General features: G+C 43.1%; 1 protein-coding gene across 1 annotated transcript; it reads right to left on the bottom strand.

Moving 5' to 3' along the window:
* Window positions 1-1,488: 1,488 nt before the first annotated feature.
* Window positions 1,489-22,124, bottom strand: LOC121697463 (bone morphogenetic protein receptor type-1A-like). Its single transcript, XM_042078988.1, has 13 exons — window positions 21,833-22,124; window positions 15,122-15,232; window positions 11,931-12,148; window positions 7,043-7,208; window positions 6,789-6,891; window positions 6,573-6,672; window positions 5,926-6,022; window positions 5,461-5,596; window positions 4,989-5,181; window positions 3,867-4,164; window positions 3,061-3,236; window positions 2,565-2,695; window positions 1,489-2,300 (listed from the first exon to the last, which is right to left on the bottom strand). Exons 3-13 carry the CDS (start codon window positions 11,998-12,000, stop codon window positions 2,175-2,177), a joined length of 1,596 nt encoding a protein of 531 aa, XP_041934922.1. The 5' UTR covers window positions 12,001-12,148; window positions 15,122-15,232; window positions 21,833-22,124; the 3' UTR covers window positions 1,489-2,174.
* Window positions 22,125-23,101: the final 977 nt, after the last annotated feature.

The raw sequence follows: 23,101 nt of genomic DNA, 5'->3' as shown, positions 1-23,101 counted from the left end.
ACATTGGATATTCCCCTCTGAGGGCATTTTTAAGTACGTGTGACCTAACAAAAAGTAACAGATAGGAAGTATGGTGAAGTTTCTTGTGCCGACCTGATGTGAAATGACATATTCTGTTTCACTACTGCTCTGAAACTTAAGTGAATGTACATACATGAAACTTGGCAGACACCAAACCACTCCTTTTTGTAATCACACTCCACAATTCAGCATTCTGATACATGTCAGTTGTTTAGATTGACCATTATTTAATCTGGTCATAAATTGCACATGGTAAGCCAACTACGAAATTCTGTTTGAAATTGAAATTGAATTTACCAACAAGGCAATGCAGAAATCAGCAATGTTTTATATACAAAACAAAATGTTCTGTACAAAGTTATTAGTTTCCATATGCCTGGGCATACATGATATTGAGCAACATATTTCCAGTACAAGGCCATTGTGTGATAGGGATATCTAATTATATAGAAGGATATATTGAGATTATATTTTTAGGGGATTTTCATACAAAGGTAATAGCTAGTTCAGTTTACTAGTCGCCATAAGTTTCCATGTCATAAGCATTCACAAATTCTGCCATAACAATGGCACCAGTCATTTGATTTGAGCTATTAAGGCCTGAGAAGGTGCAAGTGTATCTGGAGACTGCTACTCAATATGCCAAAGGTTCAAACAAACAACATGATAGTCTTGAGCTGACAACAGCAATCATCAGGTAACAACCCCAAATAAACCAGAAAAAGTTAGAACGTCGTGTAAAATGCAAATAAAAACAGAATGTGAAAATCTACAAATCTCGAAAACCCATATTTAGTGGCAAAAGGATGTAGACAACATGTAAAATGTTGAAAATTAGAAATTTGACTATTCCATGGAAAATATATGTTCATTTTGAATTTGATGCCAGCAACATGTTTCAAAAAAAGTTTACGTATGAGTTTACGAGATTTGCAGATTATTACATATTGTTTTTATTCGCATTTTACACAACGTCCCAACTTTTTCTGATTTGGGGTTGTACATTAATGTTACTGCAAAGAAGGAATAGCTCAGCAAAGTCATCATTATACAGATTTTTCTATTCTAGTCCAAATACCCAGTCCTTTAATGCATATCCACTGTGATATTGAGTGCTGTATAATTTGTTTTCCCATGTCTATCACAAATGGTGTCCACTATGTGACTTCAGTATGACGTTTGGCAAATATATCACATAATGCTAATTTTGGTTGTTAGATTTTCCATTCTTTTTTTTAGTAATTAGTTGGCAATCTACAGTAAAAACACAAGACTGGAAATGCATTGAGGATCAAACATATGGACAGCAGATAGAAAATCTGTTCAATTAGATTTTAGCTGAATTTCCCCTTTCAAAATGGTTGACACACATACTGTACAAGCACAGACACACACCAAGCACAGACCACACACAAACTTACTTACACACACATAGACAAACAGGCACGCGCACACACACGCGCACACACACACACACACACACACACACACACACACACACACACACACACTTAACTGCATCTGTAAATATGGAAATACTTAACACATGACGACAGACAATTTAATTCTTTACAAGATTATTTCTTAAATAGCTGTGGAAGTGTCAATATACTATTTGTTTTCGGCAACAAAAAAAAATCTGCACATATAGCTACAAAGAACTGTTTAGAAGAGTATCAATAGTGCGATAGTCCTCCACACTGAGAGAAGAGAGGATCTACTCCCTCTTCACCCAAGCTTGTTGTCCATGGCTCCTGCCCACACAGACCTGCCTTATACATCTATGGCTTTCACGGAAAGCACGGGCTGACGTGCGGCCATGTTCTCCCAGACTGAAGAGGGGCCGAGACTGAGAGCGGAAGGGGCTGTTGGCCAAAGAGCGTTATTCCAAATACAGTCACCTTGCCTTGAACCACAGAGCTTGTCTTTCTCCTGGCCCCCTGCGTCCCTCAGGCACAAGGAGCAAAAGAAGGCGCCCAGGTCTTTGTGAGTCTGCCCAGCGGTCACTCCTGCTGCTCCGTGCTTTGCTCCTGTGCGTACAAAACCCTTAAGCCACAGGCTCTGGGGTTCACTGGGTTCGTGTAAGGCGGCTGGATGGTTATTTTGTCCGTGGATGCGTTTCATCTGCGGCCGTATCGCACTGAGCACAGCGGTCATATTTTGATGTCTTGCGATTCGACCATCTTGGCCAGAGTCTTCTTGATGCGCAGGGCCGTGAGGCGTGAGGCAGGGTTATGTGCCCAGCACTCCGACATCAGCTTCAGGACTGCACGCAGACACTACAGGCAGGACAGGACAGTGGAGAGAGGGAGAGACGAAGCAGAGCGTTCAAGTGAAAAATGTTAGAGCGACACTTTTTGAAATCACTATGTTGCACAAAGACCATAAAATACTGCCACTGCCAGGAGACTGAATTCCTGTGAGCAATGTAGACTAACCTGTAAATTCAGAGTGAATAATTAAAGCTAAAAAGAAGATGGACACACAAAAAAAAAAATCAGGGGATAGAAGTGCAAGGAAGTGTGGCTCTCCGTGCAGCTCACCTCATTGCCATTCCAGCGGTTGGACACAGCTGGCCGTAAGCCCTTCACACACACCACCTCCCGCATGTCCTCAAAGCAAGGGTCCGCTGGCACCATGTCCCAGTATGGCAGCTGATACTCCTCCACTATACCTGTGGGGAAGGAATTGAGTTGTTGAGGGGTCTCTATTGCAACCACTATTAAGAAGCATTAGTATAATGCACCAGCTGTGCAAAATCACATACAAAATGTTTGTGTGTGTTAAATGTAAATAACAATGGTACAAAAAAGAAACACGCCTTTTATTAAACAATGTCTCAGCACTGAAAAACATGTTTTCAAACATGTCAAATATTTGGAGGATAATAAATGACACACACATGCATTAGCCTCTCACAAATATTCTTTACTATTAAGCAGCTAAATCTGAATGCTTATATTAGCCGTCTTAAGTGGGAGTACATATAAAATATCAAAATAAAACATTAGACACGTGTTCATCATGGCACATGCTCACCTCCAGTCACACATCGGCGGGCGATCTCCCAGACGATGAGTCCGTAGCTGTAGATATCCGCCATGAGGAAGGCCTGGAAGTGGTTCTTGTTGAGACTCTGGTCCAGCACCTCAGGGGCCATGTACCTGCGCGTTCCCACGCGAGCGCTCGGGGGCAGGTCCACTTCATTGGTGTCACTGCGGAGGAACAACACAGGCATCCCTCAACACTGGGCACACAGAGTCTTTAATGACCTTTCAGTGTTTATTCATTTGTGTCCATTTGTTTTCCTTCACTGCTGAATAATATGTGTAAGTTCGTATGTGCCACTGGTGATGGAGCAGCACCCCTCATACATGTGAGCATGATCATACACTCATACACTTTTAATATAAATATACTCTTTTGATCCCGTGAGGGAACTTTGGTCTCTGCATTTATCCCAATCCGTGAATTAGTAAAACACACTCAGCACACAGTAAACACACAGTGAGGTGAAGCACACACTAATCCCGGCGCAGTGAGCTGCCTGCAACAACAGCGGTGCTCGGGGAGCAGTGAGGGGTTAGGTGCCTTGCTCAAGGGCACTTCAGCCATGCCTACTGGTCGGGGTTCGAACCGGTAACCCTCCGGTTACAAGTCCGAAGAAACACCAACCAGTAGGCCACGGCTGCCCACTCAGAGGTGAGCTATGCACTATGTTTAAAACAAAATATGATTTTCACAATTTCACAAACAAATCCCCATTAAGCTCAGCTAACTCTCAATCAGACAGCAGTATGTTGACCATTGGAGAATGAAGGGGGGAATCTTTTATTGCACTGTACCTATTGAATTTCACTGCCAGTCCAAGGTCTGCAATGCAACAAGTGCCATTTTTCTTGATGAGGATATTCTTGCTCTTCAGGTCTCGGTGGGCGATGGCAGGCTTGCCCTGGGTGCCGTAGATCTCTGTGTGCAGGTGGCACAGGCCGCAGGCAGCAGAGTAGGCCAGCCGCAGCAGAGCTTGGGGGTCCAGTGTGGCAGCCCTCAGATAGTCGTACAGGGAGCCGTTCTCATGGTGATCTGTGATGAGGAAGAGCTGCGTGAAGGACCCTGTGCCCTTTATGTCCGCCGCAATGAAGCCTGCACAGGAAACACAACACATTGGTGAAACATGTTCATCCATTCGACTATCTAGACTGCCCCCCCCCCCCCCCCCAATCTGTATCTCAGCTTATTTATTTCACTGAGATAACAGTCTGGCTACTCCCAATGCACTCTGTTTCCCTCGGCTACCAGGATAGTGGACCAATCAGTAAGTAGGGGGGATGATGTAACAGTTTCCATATGTAAAGTGTCAGTGGAAGCAATAAAATGGTAATAGCAAAGCCAGCAAATATCACAGAATTGCAGCCGGAAGAATGCGTAAATAAATATAAGCATCAAAGGTACATTGTTGTCGTAGTGCCAATGCAGCTTATTATTATCCGTTTGAAAAGGTAAGTGGCAAAGTAGGAAGTAATGAATATCTGATAAATGTGATTGGTTAGGTTGGACCAATGATTTCATAGTTAACACAGTCTACACCCATTAGGATATTACTATTGGACACATTTCCCAATGGAGTTATGCCAGACCCTCTTTATGAAGAGAATAGATCTAGTGATACCAGGCTATCAATGATCATTAAAATAACACAATACTCTGAGACAGCAAAATAACATTAGAACTTGACAAGAGACGGCATTTACAACTGAAGAAACATACTGGGTGTCCAAAAAAGAAACCCTAAAATGACTGTATTCAGCTTATAGTTAAGAGTGTAAATCTATGCCCTAACCTGAACATTTTGTGGGAGGGAGGTCAGATAATTTTGGCAGACAGAAAAAAACATAACATTGCCAATGTGTCAGAGAAGATAGTACAGTAGGTGTACCTAAAATGCCAGTTAAAGAGTAAACACGTACCCAGAATGTTCTCGTGCCTCATGAGAACCGTCTGGTAGATCTCGGTCTCTCGGAACCAGCTGGCCTCCTCGCGGGTGAAGAAGACTTTGACGGCCACCTTCTCCCCACGCCAGCGGCCGAGCCACACCTCCCCGTAGCGCCCCTTCCCGATCTGACGCACCATCTGGATCTGCTTAGCGATGGTGCGCTGGACCTGGCCACCAGAGGAGGAAAGTCAACACACACACACACACCTAACTACACGCTGCTGAAATCAGGCTGCTGCTGCCACGCTGCAATGGAAGCATGCAGTAGAAGAACATAATAATGTACTGCATGTCTAACCTTTCAGATGCAAAAATATGTAATAATATATATATATGATATAATATATCCTTTGGGGATCAATAAAGTATCTATGTATCTATCTATCTATCACAAATAGCAGCGCTAACACTGCAGTATGCACTTAGGTGCAGTGCTTTGCTCTTACCAGCAGGGGGAGCCCAGAGCCACTGCCTGTGCTGGACTGGTTGATGAGCTCTTTGAGAGACTCTCCTATGGGAATGAAGGCCTCGTCCTGCTCCAGGTCCTGGTCATATTGCCTCCGCTCCATCTGCACTTTATATCTGCTTGGCAACAGCATCATGGTCAGTGTGAGTCAGCAGATGAGGGGGCATCAGTGATGAACTTGAAAATCTCACACTGAAGTTTCACAAGATGAACCCCGCACTGTCAAACAGACTCGACCAAAAGTTCATCTCCCATGCTAGTCTATACCCAAGAGAGGGTATGTAAGTGGATACACATGAGAACAGGAGAGAGAAAAAGAGAGAGAGAGAGAGAGAGAGAAAGAGAGAGAGAGAGAGAGAGAGAGAGAGAGAGAGAGAGAGAGAAGAGAAAGAGAAAGAGAGCAGGATGTGGAGTGAGAGATTTCATCCCTCTGGAGTATACTTGCCTGAAGTAGCAGATGACCGTGATGGTTATGAGGGCGAAACAGCAGACGGTCACTGATACGAGGAAGGCCAGCCAGTGGGCACTGCCAAAAAGCGGGTCTAGGACACACAGAAGAGAGTTCATGTCATTTCATAGCATCGCAGACATGACATGAAGTCAAGGGGAAGTCAAAGTCAACGCAAATGCTCATTCACATATCTCAGCTGTCTGTGCAGTCACTGATACATGCAACATGATCACACTGGAACAACAGAGAAAATATGGAGCCTTCCACCACCTCCCTCTTTTATTGGACGGATCGATAGCATCATAAACACAAAAGGCTGCACATTCCATTAGGAGGAGATAGTGCCTCTAGCACCATCCATCTTCCGATGTGTCACAAACAGTGAAATGTGTGCTGTTCAATCAGAAACAGCACAGACGCTGCATATAATTACAAAGACAGCCTTTGCCTGTAATCACACAGACAGCAGCTGATGAAACAGACTGCTGTGACCTCAAGCCCGATTATGTGATACCGTTATTGATTTCATGCTACAGTATCGGGTTACAGTGTTTTGCTGGCGCAAGATACAGCCTAATGTGTCTGGCAGCACTGCAAGTAATGCCTGAGCAAAATGAGCAGCGCTCTGAGGCGATCTTCACCTTGTATGCCTGGAGGTGGTAGTGTGGGCTGCAGGTCTTTGTTGCAAAAATCAGACTGGCAGCATTCAATTGTCCTTCTGGGCTGGGCTTTCGGTGAATCCTAGAGTACAAGGGACAAGTGAAGATGGTATACATGTACACTCACACACACTCACTCTCTCTCTCACACACACACATATTCAACACAGATGGTGTGTGTTAGTGGGTGAGGTGTACCTTGCACTGGAAATGGTAGCCCTCATATCTCATGCAGCCAGAGGTGAGGAGGATCTCTCCATATTCGTCCTCCTCTATGATGGCAAAACACTGCCCATTGGTCCTGTACAGAGCAGATACACTATTCATCTGTGGTTCACACACACACACACACACACACACACACACACACACACACACACACACACGACAACAGATGCCGTGTGGCTCAGGATACTTGGAGAGCCTATGTGGCGAATGGTGAGCTGACTCACATGCAGGTGTTGTTGACGGCGTCATCGGGGCAGTGGCCGGAACAGTAGCAGCTGAGGAAGCGGTCGGCGTCCTCTGGGGACACGGTGGAGCCGTCCGGAGCCGGCGGCCTCTTCTGCTCTGGCTTCACCCCTGTGCCCTGGAGCACGTAGTCTGGGTTCTGACCACCTGCGCGCAAAGTGACCATTAGGGCTAAAAATACAATCCCCTAGATTCAATAACCACACACAAACCGGCCATGTCTGCCCAATTTCCCAAAAGTCTTTGTTGTGCATCTCCAATTAGCCTACAGTCGGTTTGTTTGTGTCTGGGCACATTAGACGGGCACAGCACCAGAAGAGCGTATTTGGCTGTGCAGAAGTGAGGTGTTTTAATCATACTGTTGAAGCCTTACACATCAAAGATGATTAGCCCAAACAGTTCTAACTCACTGGATCCTCTCACACAGAACACTGGGGATCAGTGTGAGTAGCCCACAACACAAGCAAGAGCCATGGGAAGATTACAAACGACAACGCAACTATTTCATGGCATGGAGTTGTAGAACATTTAAGAGTCATTTGTAGTTAGTTACTTAATCAGTTAATTTTTTCATGGTTTTAGGTTGTTACTACTAGTGTATGAATACATACCAAAAGTTGTATTGTAATGACTGTAAAGATTGCAACTGATTGTATTAATTCTACTTAGATTATCAAACACCTAGCCTGTGTTAAATTATGCACTTCCAAGACGATGGCAGATAAACACTTGAGCCCGCTGAGTGTGAAGAAAGATGGAGACAGAGAGCATGTTCAAAAGCGGCTGTAACCTGATCTACCTGTCTGGTTTTGCTGTTTTGGTATGTGCAAGTTTGTTTTGTGTCTGTGCGTGGAGGTGGGGGGTTATTTCCTATTCTACGCTACACCTCCAGGCTACGGCGAGCAGAGACATGCCTAGCTGAGACGCCCGCACTCTCGCTCATAAACAGCACAATCCCCCATGTCTGTCTGACAAAACAGAGCGAGCGCTCCAACATCTCTCCTCAACGCAACACAGCAGAACGTCTACACTCCCTGTCGCTCAAACGCCACACATCCAGAGCGGCGAGAGAGGTGCAATGCAGCGGCACATCACACAATTCAGAACATTGCAGCATCTCAGTTTCACACACATACATACAAATATTGATGATACAGCGCCAGGGGCTTGTGTTTGCTGTCCTCCAATAAAAAGGTCACAGTGTTTTGATGAAAATCTCATGAGTAGAAACTGTAGTGGGATATGCATGTGTCTAGTTATATTGCGTGTCTGATGGTATTTTGTAGAAGGAAAAAGTAAATTAATAATAAAAAAAATCAAGGGAATGAAGCCTGATTACTGTCAACAGGATTAGTCAAGGCAGAGCGAGTGTGAGGGTCAGGATTACCAGTTATGGAAGTGCCTGGGGCAGGACTAAGTGTGTGTCTGAGACGGAGTCAGAGAATGCTGGATTAGGATTAGACCAAATGTAAAAAAAAAAACAACAACAAACAAAATCCCACTAAGAACGGGCAATGAATAGAAAGTGGGGGTGTGGCAGCGGCTGCTTTGGCTCCGCCCCACCCCCCCACCCCCCCCACCCAGCAAAGCCCACAGAGCTGCTCCTGCAGCAGAGCCGATAGCACCAGGAGGCAGGACTTGTGTAAGGATGGCAGGAGTGGAGTGGAGGGGGGCATAGTGTACGGAGGAGGCAGGACTTGTGTAAAGATGGCAGGAGTGGAGTGGAGGGGGGCATAGTGTACGGAAACTTCAAGTCACTGTTGCCTGGACACTACAAAATCAAAACATTTCTTCCAAAGTTAAGAATGTTGACTAACACATCATTTTGGTTACAAGAAGATGGGATGTGACTTTTTTTCTCAATACGTTATGCCCCATATCTGCCGAGTTCTTTGTTTGCTTTCTTCTCTCTCTCTCTCTCTCTTTCTCTTTTCTTCCACCTTTCCCTGATCCCTTTCATCTGCTCCTGTGCCCGCCCTTCCTCCCACACGCCGCATGAGTCACTACGGTCAGACAAGCAGCGTGTTAACTCAGAATTACGATAAACATCCTCTGTGGATTTTTCTCAGCTTTTGTTTTGATAAAAGAGGAAAAGGACATGATTGTGAGTGTTGTAAATGTGATAACATCGATCTGGGGGGGGGGGGGGGGAAAGAGGACAACAAGCATCCAGAACAAAAAAATGAAATCACCTCCACCTCAAAATCGGTGATTGCACCCAACTTCGGCGCCATCCTTGTCAAACACCCGCGCATGCTGGTGATTATGGAAGCGAACCCCGGTAACATAAGCATGGCTTTTTTTATGAGCATCTATGGTACCACGGAGGCTCTCGGAGGCCCTTGTGGAGGAAGCCCCACTCAGCGAGGGAGACTATAAATCAGTGTGGAGGAATGTGGAGCACGAGACCCAGGGCTCAATGGCCAGCACTTAAGCCCAGCAGTCTCCGATGGGCCTCAAGGCCCCCGAGGGCCACGGCCCTCACACTTGGAGCGGTGTGAAGCCCAGTTCAACGCCGAGAAAACCAAACAAAGAACTACGTCGAGCGTAGTTCAACATCAACATGGTCTCCCAAGGCCTTTCTGCCCCCGAAGCAGAGCACAGACCAACGGCATGAAAAATGAAATAATCAGTACCACGCACTGCTTCTAATCTCCAGGGGGTCTGGCTAGTCAGTGAGCTGCTCTGTTTTCTTCTCTCTCTGCTCTTACTCAGAGTTGTTAAAAACAGCTCTCCCTGCTGCTCTGTCTCTTTTCCATCTCCCTCCTTCCCTCGTTCCCATCCCCCCTTCTACTTGGAGCTTTTAATGGCAGCCCCATCTCCTCCGCCTGCTCTTTCTCTCCCTCACTCGCTCGCGCTCTCTCTCTCTCCCTCGCTCGCTCTCTCTCTCCCTCCCTCCCTCTGCCCACCTCCACTCACTCACACAGTTCTTCAAGCCTGCCCCTTCTCCCTCGCTCTCCCAACATGTGTGCTTAATTCTGGCTGGCCGTCACACTGGAGTCTGAGGTCTGGCAGCGCTTGTGCTGTAATGATTCCCTCGAACCACATTCTCCCAGCCTGCAGGAAGCCAGAGAACTCTGGAGCTCTTAAAGGGACAGGGCGCCATTTTTACCTCACCTCACCGCCTCAAGATGGCAAAACGAACACAGCCATGCCTACAGGCCACCTGAGAACTAGTGCTTTGGTTTTGAACAGTCATGCCATCTCACCAACACTAAACTAGACAGAAAATATTATTTTGCCAATGGACTCATAATTATCTGGTGACATCAATAAATGTGACCGCCATGACATTTTGAGACCCACATTTGTTGACTAGTGTGAAGAAATATTTTAACAGTGATTACACTATTTATAGATAAAAGTCTTTCTATTCATGAATACATATTCATCATCATGTTTACCCTTCTGGAATTCCTATGAAATCTTAAAACTTCCTCAGTTCCTAAACTAAATATTACTATTTGTATATGAATACAAAACCATGGTAAAAACACGCAGCATATTGCTTACAAAACACCCCACTAAGCACTAAACACACACGCGTGCCACTGTCCACCCACTAATCACGGACTGCTGGGCATTGTTTCCAGCGAGCGTTAGGGTGCACGCGAGGGTGCTTGTTTCACAAGCGGCCATCCGCCGGCCTGCAATACAGGAAATGGTTAAAAGTGTTGGAGGGAAACGTGGAGCACCTACAATAGACTCAACAAGCTTCCTGTAGTAGGGCCCGGGCAGCACGCCCAGTGCAGGAGGAGGGGAAGGGTAGGGAGGGATGGGACGAACGGACGAAGAGAGGAGAGGAGAGGAGAGGAGAGGAGAGGAGAGGAGAGGAGAGGGGAGGAGAGGAGAGGAGAGGAGAGGGGAGGAGAGGAGAGGGGAGGAGAGGAGAGGAGAGGAGAGGAGAGGAGAGGAGAGGGGAGGAGAGGAGAGGCCGAGTTGTGATGAGGCCAGAGTGGTGAGAAAAGCAAAGCATGGTGTCTAGGGTACAGGCGGAGGGTTGGCAACCGGACACGAGCGCCAGATTATGTGAAGCCTCGAGTTCTCTTCACCATATTGCATACTGCTACTGGTCAGAATTGCAGAAAACCCAGACTGTTAATGTTAGCTGCTGTGTTTTTTCTGAGCTGGGATGAAAAACAACTGGCTTGTAACTGTGCTGTTTCCCATGACACAAGGTCCTCTGTCTAGGATTGATTTTCCAAGACTGGGGTAAAAATAAAAACACATGATGGATATTCAGCAGCTAGTTTTGTCATGTGACCAAACCAAAGAGCTTGCGATGTTTGTGTAATATTTTTAGAGAAAATAATGGAGCTTTTGGGCTTGTTTATGGAATGGAGGTAATTCAGTTGGGACCTGAAATCAACTAAATCTCCGCTGAAAACCAAATTTGCCCGAGCCTGGACAAGGCACTCTCAAAAACAGAGGCTTCTTCAGAAGCCACTCGCTGTTATGGTCCACAGACACTGATCTTATCATACCATAAGCCATTTACAGGGAGCCTTGTGTTGTCGATGAACATGCTTGCCCTTTTGTTACTGTCTGGTTTGGTTTACAAGCAATAAGGAATGGCTTCCCTAAGCCAATTTTACCCAAAGCGGCTCCTTTGCAGGGGCAAAAATAGCAAAGTCAGGAGGTTAAAATTTCATGTAGTGCAGTTGACCGACACTGCACATCAAAGGATACTGAGACCAACCCAAAAAAGAAACATCTTCTAGTAAAAGGCCTAAGCAATGTAAAGGATGTGTGCTGCAACATTAGTTAATGATAGTCAAACACATGGATCTGTGCTAATATTATTCTATTTTAGTGTAGGTCATATAAGGACATGTACATAATAAAGTGACTAATTTTATTTATCCTTACCTTCAGTAGGAGTAGCAGACAGAAAGCAGGCCCCCAGGACTGTGATGAAGATGAGGATTGCTTTAGTCATCCTGGCAGGAATAGCTTGATTTGTGTCTTCTATTAGCTGTGGCCCAAATGAAGTTTTATGGCGAAGCACTGAAGATCCTTAGAGTCTCTCTCTCTCTCTCTCTTTCTCTCTCTCTCTCTCTCACTCACTCACTCACTGGTTCCTGACCCTGGAGAAAAAGCAAAAGACAGCATTGTTGAGCTATAACTGTAAAAATGGCAGGGAGCAGTTGAGAGGGCCAGAGCACCTTGTGCTGGACTAATGAGGGATTAAATCACCATGCCTCTGTGATGGCAGCTGCACTGTTCATCTGTAAATCTATCAAATGTATGAAGATATTGAGCACTTAGTGATTCACCTCATGCTGAGGGTTTAAGGTAACACTGAGACAAAAGGGGTACAGGGACAGCTTTCACTGAATTTCCTAAATCATTTTGAAACCTACCTCAGTAAAAACCTTCGCATCCATATTTACATATGGAAAAAATGGTAGCAGGTTACAACTGGACAGCTGGATTTACATGCACAAGAGCAGGGCATATGAGGTAGAGAATCCTTCAGTATCTTTACAGATATGAATATTTCTTCCGCTAGAATTTGGAAGTCAGGGATTTGAAATTATAGTATTGGTTTCAATCCAAAATAAATGACCTCTTTGACCACAATAGAAGATTGTTTGTTTACATACTTATTAGCTAGGCTATCCAAGACATCTAGCGGCAGGCTACCTACCTCCTAGTTGGTTTAATCAAAAACAACATTATGCCTACTACAAACAGCCCTACATCCTATTTTAAATGAATACATATTGTAGAGCATTTATTATGGAGATTTATGTAAGACAAGGACTTTACATATGTGGTATCTATGGATGGTGAACACCTCTTTCAAATACTTAATTCCAAACTGATTAAGTTAATATCTTGTCTTGTAAGTTAATGTCTTTTTTCTGTCTATTCTGGGAATAAAGATATTGCGTTTCAATGTGAAATTATAACTTGAGATATTTGATATACTTGATTGTAACTTTTTTTTTTCCTTTTTGAGGTAGGTCAGCTTTTCCCAAGGTCCATCTTGTTTGGAATGCAGAGTTAGCTGATGTTAGTAGGACTGGGCTGGCCTGTGCTGACATCATTTGACCTGACATTCTGCCCTGTCTTGACATGGATATCTGCACACCAGAGCATTAGGGACTCTAGTGAACATTTAGGCCAAAGGCTTTTCATTCCCCCTAGAGTCTATTCAGTGATGTTGTTTTTACTCATAATACACTACATTTCTTACCCAAAAAAGGATTTAATAGTGTGATTAGAAGGTTTAATCACATGAAAAAGGCAGTAGACGCCAAGACGACAGACAGAAAGTGTAACATTGTAACTGCATCCTGAGTGACTGCTTTGTTTCTCAAATTCAGAGCACAAAATGGGGCAGGTCATGGTTAGCCATTCCCACATCATCGACCACTTGGGAGCTAAACACCCACCCCCCTACCCCACTGCTCCAGACGCTAGGAGCTAAACACCCACCCCACTACCCCACTGCTCCAGACGCTAAAGCTTTAGCCTCGGTGACCTCTTCAGCAGAGGCAGACAGTATGGCACAGCAGCGCAACACCTTAAAACAAAAATGTGGCTGTCTAGATCATACTGACTGTGCCTGTCTCAATGCACCATTGTCCGTTACACCACGAGAGATTAAGATGCCCTCACTCCGAGGGATCAGGGAATGGAACATTATCTCGTTTTGGTGGCTGAAATAGGTGACAAGGTGCATTCACTGAGCCTGCCCTCATGATGTCATAGGGGAGGCTTTCAACCAGGTCAGGGTCCCTGCACATGAGTCACTGGGCTGTGAAGAGTTGCCTAGAGTCCCGCATTCACAATGTTTTCTGAATAACAACCAATCTGATGGTCCTTATATGACTGTTGCTCATATGACTGAAGGTATAGTAAAGACACTTCCAAATTTTCCAAGTGAAATGATTTCAGTGTAAAATGGTTGCATGTTATAATGGTGATCATCACACCCATAGACTGGGTAACTCTAATCTCAACAGAATACAATATTAACTTCAAAACAATTAACCCAAACAATGATGGTTAATGTATCACCATGTACAAGCTCTTAAAGAGTAGATGCTTATAAATGTGTGGCACAATAATGACAAAACTGTTCCATCAACATCCCCCTGTCATCCCCCAGAGGCTTATTTTCGCTGTTCAACAAGGACTCTTCTCTATTTTGCAACACCTCTCAAACCTCCAGACTTCCACATGACAACAACAATCCCTCATTCCGTCAACTGCGTTGTGTTCCCTCGTGAGCGACGCTGTGTTCCTGTACCAGCGTAGGTGCTACGAACTCTGTGGCTGCAGCACTCTGGCTCCTTCGCGCTCCAAAATGCGTGGCTCCGCTGCAGCAGTGGAGCCCGGAGCCCTATAATTATCCCATCCAGCTGAAAATACAGCACTGGCTCAGGCTCTTGGAGGGATGCACAAGCTCAGGCACATTCTGGAATCCAAAAAAGAAGCTGCTATCTTGAGTCGGAGTGCGTCACGGGGTAATGACAGTGTGGCACACACACCACAGAAGGCTGCAGCTCCCCTGTCTGTCTCAGACCGTGGGGCTTGAGGGGTCGGAAGACCAACACAGATATTTGGAGCCCGACAGATCTGTCTCCATTGCTATCCTACATCTGTCTTATGGCAGATTAAATACCGGCACTGTCCTGTCATATTATCTCAATTATAAACTAGCATTGTGAGCACACATGAGAACATGCTGCTGACTATGCTACCTGTTCAAGGCAATAAAACCATTTTTCAGTAATCTAGCTCACATGTACTTAAGTATTGTCCATTAATTAACATAGACTGAAAAACCAAAGGAATTTTACAATAATACCATTACATTTCCAGTTTCACTGCTCAGTTCACACACGCAGATAATAAAATAAAACCCCAAGTTATATTATTTCCTATAAGAAATATATGATAAAGAGTCTGTTCAAAAGCATCAGAAGAAAACACCTTGCTTTACATTGATGGGAAGAATCCTAATGTGCCATGATGAAGACAATGACACCTTCAGAGAACAGACAGTAGTTTGAACTGTAAATGTCACTTAGGAGGCAAACTCTTACCTCACAGGGCAGCCAAACGGACAAGGCAGGATTGGAGTCATAGTATCAAACAGTTTAGCAGTCATGGCCAGGGTGATGTCGCATGAAAACATGGCTTCTGTAGCATCCAATCTGAAAGAGAGATAAGACAGAATATTAAAGAGTGTGTAAATTAATTATTGCAAATTACAAATGAATGGTTCTGTTTGTTAGCTAGGCTGGTTACATCGGCCAAGCAGTGCTTTCATGTTTCAGTCCCCTAATAAGTGACAAAATAAAGAGGACCACACTGTTGCCACGCATGGCATCCAATATTCAAGAACAGTCAGCTACCAACAATATTGGGCAATATAGCACAACAGAATCAACTCTCAGAACAGATAAAAGTTAGAACTGACATTCATGGGCAGACATTTCCATTTCAATGCATGTCCATGTTTGTCAGACAGACTAGCTTCAGGACAGTACTGGAAACAGAAGTACAGGGCCAATCGACTACAGGACAAGATGTACATCATTGGACTATCTACAAATAACAGCCACCTGTGGGGCAAGAGAACAATAGAGAATCAAACGCTCCATTCTTATCGCTGCATCTGGTAATATAAAACACTAAAATTAAACATCTATGCCTTAAAAACCTGATAGGCCTGTGAATGGGTACCACAGTTGTCAGTCCACAAAATTCTGAATCCTTTCAGCCCTGCCCTTACCAACATTCCCTTCTTTATCCCTTTGGTATTTATTAGTGCTGGGTGATGACTAATCAAATCCTTTTAGCTTTGTTATTTAGTCGCAATTACATACTCAGAGCCAACGCTAAGCCACTGAATAAAACAACAGTGGCAAACACCCTGTGCTGACCTTGAATCGAAACACTGTTTGTGACAGGCGACTCTGCGAGGGAAATGGAGGGCAATCCGTAGGAAGTGGAAATCAAACGTGAGGATTTCCATCGGCAGCGATAATTCCAGACGGTTTAGTAAAGCCAACAGGAAAGCTGGGGTTAGCCGCGGGGAAAAGAGCCCGCGCCGAGCGCCGAGAGCCGAGTCGACCAGGATCAAAGTGAACGATCAGCCATAGCTAATGGACATGAAAGCCCCAGAAGAGTGGCAGTTAGTGTAGTTCACTGGGCCTCCAGCTGTGGGAAACCAGGGCAGGAGTGATCGGAGCGCCCGTAAAGGTCTGCATTACCCCCTTTGTTTACATTCTGAAAGTCATTCGGTGACAAATGTTCTTATTATTCATCTTTTGGCAGCAGAGACACACACTTGCCAAGAAACATTTTTGGTAGAGGACGGACTCCTCTTTCAGACTTTGAAATAGATAGGGGTGTTCTTTCAAAGTTCACCACCACCTTTCTATAAGAATGTACTGTAGTGTGACAGGTGACACACAGCGACGTTAATGCATGACAGTTTAGCTGCATGCAAATGTGTAAGACTGGAAAGCCATTTCCAGTACACAGAAGTCAATCATAGATACCTTCAAAACCTCTGCTGTGGCTTTAAAGAAACGTAGCATTAATGGCACTATTACCCTGTTACACAGTCTTAATTAGTCTCAAAAGGATGTGGTTATGCTTACAAATTGGGTTATATACACAGAGTTAACTTACATTCTCTGTATACCGTAAAGCTAATGTTCTTCCATAAAGCTCACTTATATTCAGTATGACTGTAGTCTATGCCAACACCAAAATACCTTCTGGTCTAATGCAAATGGAGTCCAAATATGTATCTGAAAATGAAATGAATGAGAATCACTTTAACGGTGATGAGTCAGAAGGTCCCAGCACTGTGTTGAGCCACTGCACCATCTATGTCTTCCCTCACAGAGTCCCTGCTCAGTTCTTTACAATGCCATGCAACACTGTATTGAACATTTGTGAACAACTAGTTGATGAGTCAAGTCCTCTGAGCCTCGGAATACTACACAACAGTAACTGTGAGCTCAATCTGAAGTCTCTCACGGTGCTAATAGCGCATAGGCCCTGTACCGCTCCAAAGACAAGATCGCAGCTGATAATGGGTGCGTGTGTTCTTGTCATGCTCTGGCTAATACCAAACAACATGGCTCTTTTGTCCTGAAACAGAGAGAAACACTCTCTAACAAAAGCCACATGACTGCCATTTCCTACGCTGCCTGACACTCTTTAGCTTTAGCTCTCTCTCTCTCTCTCTCTCTCTCTCTCTCTCTCTCTCTCAGAGAATGTGGGCATAGGATTATATTAAAACTAAATCATGCATCTGGTTTGGCTCTAATGGACAGCATCAGTAAATGTTGTGATGAGGATACTATTGTTTCTTTGATTGCAAGAGGGATATGCAACAGCAAAGCCACACTTGCAGCATAGTGGCAAAACATTAGTGCATAGAGATAAGCAGAGAATTCAGTTCAACAACACTGCACCCCAAGGAACCTGAGAAAACAGGACACTTATTCTAGCATTCTTTTGCATCAACAACATCCTTTCATAATACATCAGACTTGTGTTATTATCATTATTAATACCAAAATAGCTTAGTTATAGCCTACTTAAATTGATAAGTCTTTATAGTGATTGACTTTCTGGATAAATGCATGTAGGTACAATCAGCAATCTGAACAGTCTGTGAATATGAAAAACAGGAATTCAGAGCAAAGAACACTTCAACTTTAGCTACATAGCTCACCAGTACTGCCATATACTTTCTCTGTGTATATCTTTATTTCCTTTTACTGTAACACACCAGTCTTCAGTCTCCTCCATGGCATGTTACAAGAATCAGTGAACACAGTCACAATCTTCTACTTGTTATGGTCCCACGGCCCTGCCTACACCACAACACTGCATTCATGCAGCGACTCAAGTCAACCTCCCTTACAGCACTCAAATACACTTTCAATACACAAAATAAAATTGCTCTTGCTTGGATGTTTACTAAGACAAACTTGCACAATTGTACACCTTTCAGGCTGACACATTCCACATTCTGACTGACTACAATGACTGCAAAAATGTTTCCCCTACAAACTGGACAGCACAGCAGATCACAAGATTAGTGTATTTTCAAGCCCTTTTCCTATCTGCACACACAGACTTGTGTACCATGTTAGTTACAGACTCAGACGTTATACAGTATCATGGATTATACAAGTCATTACCTTCCCATCAATGTTATAGGAAAGCGAACCTTAAACAACAATATTTTCTGCAAGATCGCTTCATAGGAAGATGTGTTTGAGCAGTAAACTACATCTAATCATATCCTCTCCCATACAATGGACCTATTATTTCACAAACTGGGAGGAGCTCAATACCCCCTGGTTGTTTGTTGTTTACTTCTTGTAAGTACCAGCCAAGACATGTGGTTGTCTCTAGTTATTATGATTATGAGTTACAAGCATGCAAAGAGATGTCTTAGTATCGCTTCAACTCCATTCTCACCACATTAAGGTAAAACACAACCAAAGCTGCATACCACCAGCAGTGCTTGTCAGTGAGCAGTTGTATGTATGTAAACACTTCAATCTCCAAGTTTCAAATCCAAATCGTGGGAAATGTAAAGTAATACAATAGAGGAAATTCATTGCGTCCATTTTCAACAACCTAGGCACCCGTTTAGCGCTAAGGGGGTACCCAATATGTCTAAACCCGCAACAACGAAGTTATGTAGTGCAAAACCAGGCGTTAAGGGCACGCATCACCAATATCACACTCCAGTCTCCTTATTGTACGTCAGTGTGGCATCAAACTGAGCTTGAAGCTGTTATTTTAAAGTAAAAGAACAACATTGAGTTGAATGGGAGTCCTATTTAGTTAAAGCAACACAATGTAGTCCTTTTACCATAGGCTTAATGACTCTGACGCCATTCCACTCAGTGTTTTAATCCAGTCTCCCGTTTATGGATTGAGCATCAAAGGCTGGCGGATCTACAGAAGGACAGGGTAAGAGGGAATATTCATTGTTTTCTTCCTCAAACAGAGGAGAAAAAAAACATAAATAAATAAAGATGACTGGGCACTTAGGAGGAAAATTAAATTCTGTTCGAGGCAATCCCCTCCCCCTCCAGGAAATATCCACTGAGGAGCAGAGAGAACATTTCAGAGCTACTGCGGCCATTACATGGTCCATTTGGGAGACAGAGGGGAACGAATGGGCAAGGGAGAACATGAGAGAGAGAGAGAGAGAGAGAGAGAGAGAGAGAGAGAGAGAGAGAGAGAGAGAGAGAGAGAGAGAGAGAGAGAGAGAGAGAGAGAGAGAGAGAGAGAGAGAGAGAGAGAGAGAGAGAGAGAGAGAGAGAGAGGTGGGAAAATAGCTCTTTGTTGTACCACCTATGTCATGACGCCTTTAAACAACTAGGCCCAAACAAGGAGAAGTGCACATTTCCTTCAAGCAATACACCACACAGTGCTACACTCATGTTTTAGAAGGTATTCTGACTTGCTTGTGTTGCTTCTTATGAAAATATATTTCATGTATCTATTGTTTATGTAATGTCATTAATTGTGCATTCAACCAAACATATTCACAATTTTTAGATTGTGATTTAGATCCCCATTCTGAAGCGGAGGTTCTGAGAGGTTGGCAATGACCAACTGAAAGGCACGATTGTGCAACATTTTCAGATCAGATAGAACATAAAGAAAACAGACTAATACTGACAATAAGAATGTCTCATCATTTATGAAAAACTGTTATTTCACTATGGTCATCTTTCACTATTTTTTTGTAAGAAATACAACTCAGCATGGAGTCATAAGATCAATTAACATACTTTTGCCTTATCCTTCTTTAAATCTCAGAACCACACTACTTAGACCATGCATTAATTATTATGTGTGTGTATGATATGGACCTGTGTCTGCAATAAAGCTTATATATAAATATAAGCTTTATTGCAGACACAGGTCCATAATATATATATATATATATATATATATATATATATATATATATATATATATATATATATATATATATATATATATATATATATTTATATTTATATTACACATTATGCATGAAATACAGAATCAAAATAATTCCTAACTGGGGAAGATTACACAGAATCCACAATGTGAATATCTGAGCGTGATTGGGCTACTTCTACAGATGTGATCCAGACTGAGTCCTTTCCTGGACATGGGTTAAGCCTACACCCGAACTATAAGATAACTTCAATAAAATCCCCACGGAAAAAAAGAGAGCTTTATGTCAGGGACCTAGTTAATCGATATAAGCAAAATCAGCCCAAAATAAGTTGAGCAAGTAAGCTACACAGGGTCTAACCTTGTGGGACCTTTCAGACTTTATACACATGAGGACACAACAGGGCTAATTAACAGCAGGTACTAGGCCACTTGTGAATTAACTTCTTCAGTCTTTTTGTCCAACTTCTTTTTGCAAATGGAATACATTCTCTATGACCAATAAAAATACCAAGCTTTATCCTCAGGTTGTAGTATTGCTAGAAGGTCAGACAAAAGTATCTTTCACAGGCATCAGATCAAATGCTCTTATCATTTAGCTACCAGAAAAGCAGCCATTTAAATAGTATACAGTTTTGTTACCTCATAAAAAATAGTTCAACAGCAAATGCATGTACTACCAACAGATTGTTCTTTCACAGTATATCCGTGCTTCAATTCACAGAACCTTTTCTACAGCTTGTAAGTAGTTACTGTGGTAACTGAAGTCTTGGTTGCACTACAGCAGGATTCCACGGGACAGAAATGAGAGATATTTGCAAGTTCCAAACAGAGCACCTCTTTTAGGAAGGGCCTAGAGCCAAATATGCTCTGTTTTTAAGCTCTGTGTTTTGCCTGGAATCCAGAGGAGCAATAGCACGGTAAATTAAGATCTAGTGATAGCCCCGTCTGCATGGCAGGCTTGAGGTCTAGGCTATCTATATTTTGTGCAATCTTTTTTTAAAACTAGGGCAAACTTACAACACACACAAAACAGGATTTTACAACTTTTGCATGAGAAAAAGTTCTGACTATCAATTTAGCCAAAGTCTCTCTCAGTAGTTTGTAATTTATCTAAGGTGAAATACTCCCATGTTTGACCAGGGATTTCTTTGATCATAACCTAGTTCCAAGTTCGAGTTCCATGAGAGCTCTTTGCAAGTATGCTACTGAAAACAGAAATCTCTGTGTATACAAGACACAACTTATTCATCACAAACCTTTCCTCTTTACATAGTCCAAAATACCACAAGTCTAAAACCTCTGGTAACAACATTCCCGGTTCGAATTATTACAAAAACTCCAGACACACTGAAATAGCCTACGATATTACACAGAATCAATGGTAACAGTATAGCCACACATTGCAAGTTGCAACTTGCCAGCATAGGTGCAACTATCCATTATCTATAGTAGCCTAGGGTTTCTAATGAGTTAGTAGATCAACAAATAGCCTATTGAATGGATAAAATACAAAAATCACGACGTGTACCACGTTGTTTACAGTAGTCTACAAAGTTTGACATATTCATGCTTTGAGATTGTGACTTGTGGACTCTCCTAAAATTAAACAACTCTAGGAATCGCTCTAAAATAAGTTAGGCTACTTTGTTGCAGTTAATAAAATACCGTTTCCCAGAGTGACAAAAATAACTTGACATCGCAGAAGCCCAGTGGCATCATAATTGGCGACAAAGCAGATCAAGGAGTGTTAGTAGGCTATACAAAACAGCTTGCAAACATTATCTAATTACATAAACGGATTCTTCGTTTTATACCTTGAAAAGAAGATTTCAGGAATACTTCCAACGCGAAATCAACAAACTTTTCCACGACTACCGGAAAGGACATCCCCGAGCAAATATCCGGAATTCCCGTTTACCTCTCCTGAGTGCGTGCGTCTGGAGTTTACAATCCCCAATTTTTACACGTTTTAGAAAAGTTAATTAACAAAACCGTCATTTGCACGCACATTTAACCGCCAACTACGCCTAGTTTCTTGATATATTATCCAGTTTTATTGTTTTTCTCAAGGTTCATCGTCGGTCCACCTCGGTAGTGCCTCCAACAGGGCGAACGTTCTCGCCCTGTACGTAACGACATCATTACTCTTTCTGTCCTCCAATCAGTGCAGCCCAACCGAACCAGACATTGCCGAGCGAACAGAAAGGTATGGAGACAACCGAGAAACGAGGGAGGGGCTGGAAAAGTTGCTCGAAACCAAGCACTAAGCGCCACCTGGTGTAAAAGAGGCATGCGCGGCCTGCAGGCGCGTTGAGTCGAATAAAAAACCAAGTATAAACGAGGCCAAGACTTCATAACAGGATCAGGGAAGAGCCGTGGAAATGATACGAATAACACATCTTAGCTGATTCCAAGATGTAAATATGTAATTCCTCTTATAAACACCAAGTCTGAGTTTAAGGGTGGAAGTGTAAGTTTCACAAAACAGCAACAAAACATAACAATATACAGCACAAGTACATATACAAAAGTAATATAACATGACAAAGTGATTATTTGGGAAATGTATTGCATCCATTGCTTTACTCAGAGAGAGGATAATTACAAGCACATCTATTGAAATTACAGTATCACTGGGTCGGACTGGTTAAAAAATCACATATTTGTCACAGCTTTATTTTATTGTATTTAGGTCTAATACTAGTGAAAGTGAAAGGAAATGTCTACAAAGAAGCGATGTTAATTAATTAATATGTTTAGTTAATTAATATATATATATATATATATAAAGCAAAAGAAGCGAATGCATAAATATTCGCCCCCCTTAAAGTAATGACCTAAATCAACAGCGGTCCAGCCAATTGCTGCTAATAGTCTCATAATTACTGAAATGAAGATTGTCCAAGGGCAGAGAATGTGTATAGTATAGTGTGAAGGCACCTGCGTCTGGAAGGTCCAGTCACTGGTCAATCAGTATTCCTGGCTATAATTCCACCATGAAGATAAAAGAACACTCCAAACAACTCAAAGGAAAGGTTATTGACACGCTTAAGTGAGGGGATGGATACAAAAAAACATTCAAG

This window comes from Alosa sapidissima, chromosome 22, assembly GCF_018492685.1.
Source record: "Alosa sapidissima isolate fAloSap1 chromosome 22, fAloSap1.pri, whole genome shotgun sequence".
Classification (NCBI taxonomy): domain Eukaryota; kingdom Metazoa; phylum Chordata; class Actinopteri; order Clupeiformes; family Clupeidae; genus Alosa; species Alosa sapidissima.
Note: the sequence above shows the minus strand (reverse complement) of the source record. Positions and strands in the feature narration are given on the sequence as shown.

Coding starts and splice junctions, on each gene's coding strand:
- LOC121697463 (XM_042078988.1), bottom strand. CDS start 12,000: ATGACTAAAGCAATCCTCATCTTCATCACAGTCCTGGGGGCCTGCTTT. Junction 6,892..7,042: donor GCCGTCAACAACACCTGCAT/GTGAGTCAGCTC, acceptor TGCTCTGTACAG/GACCAATGGGCAGTGTTTTG. Junction 2,301..2,564: donor ACCGCTGGAATGGCAATGAG/GTGAGCTGCACG, acceptor TCCTGCCTGTAG/TGTCTGCGTGCAGTCCTGAA.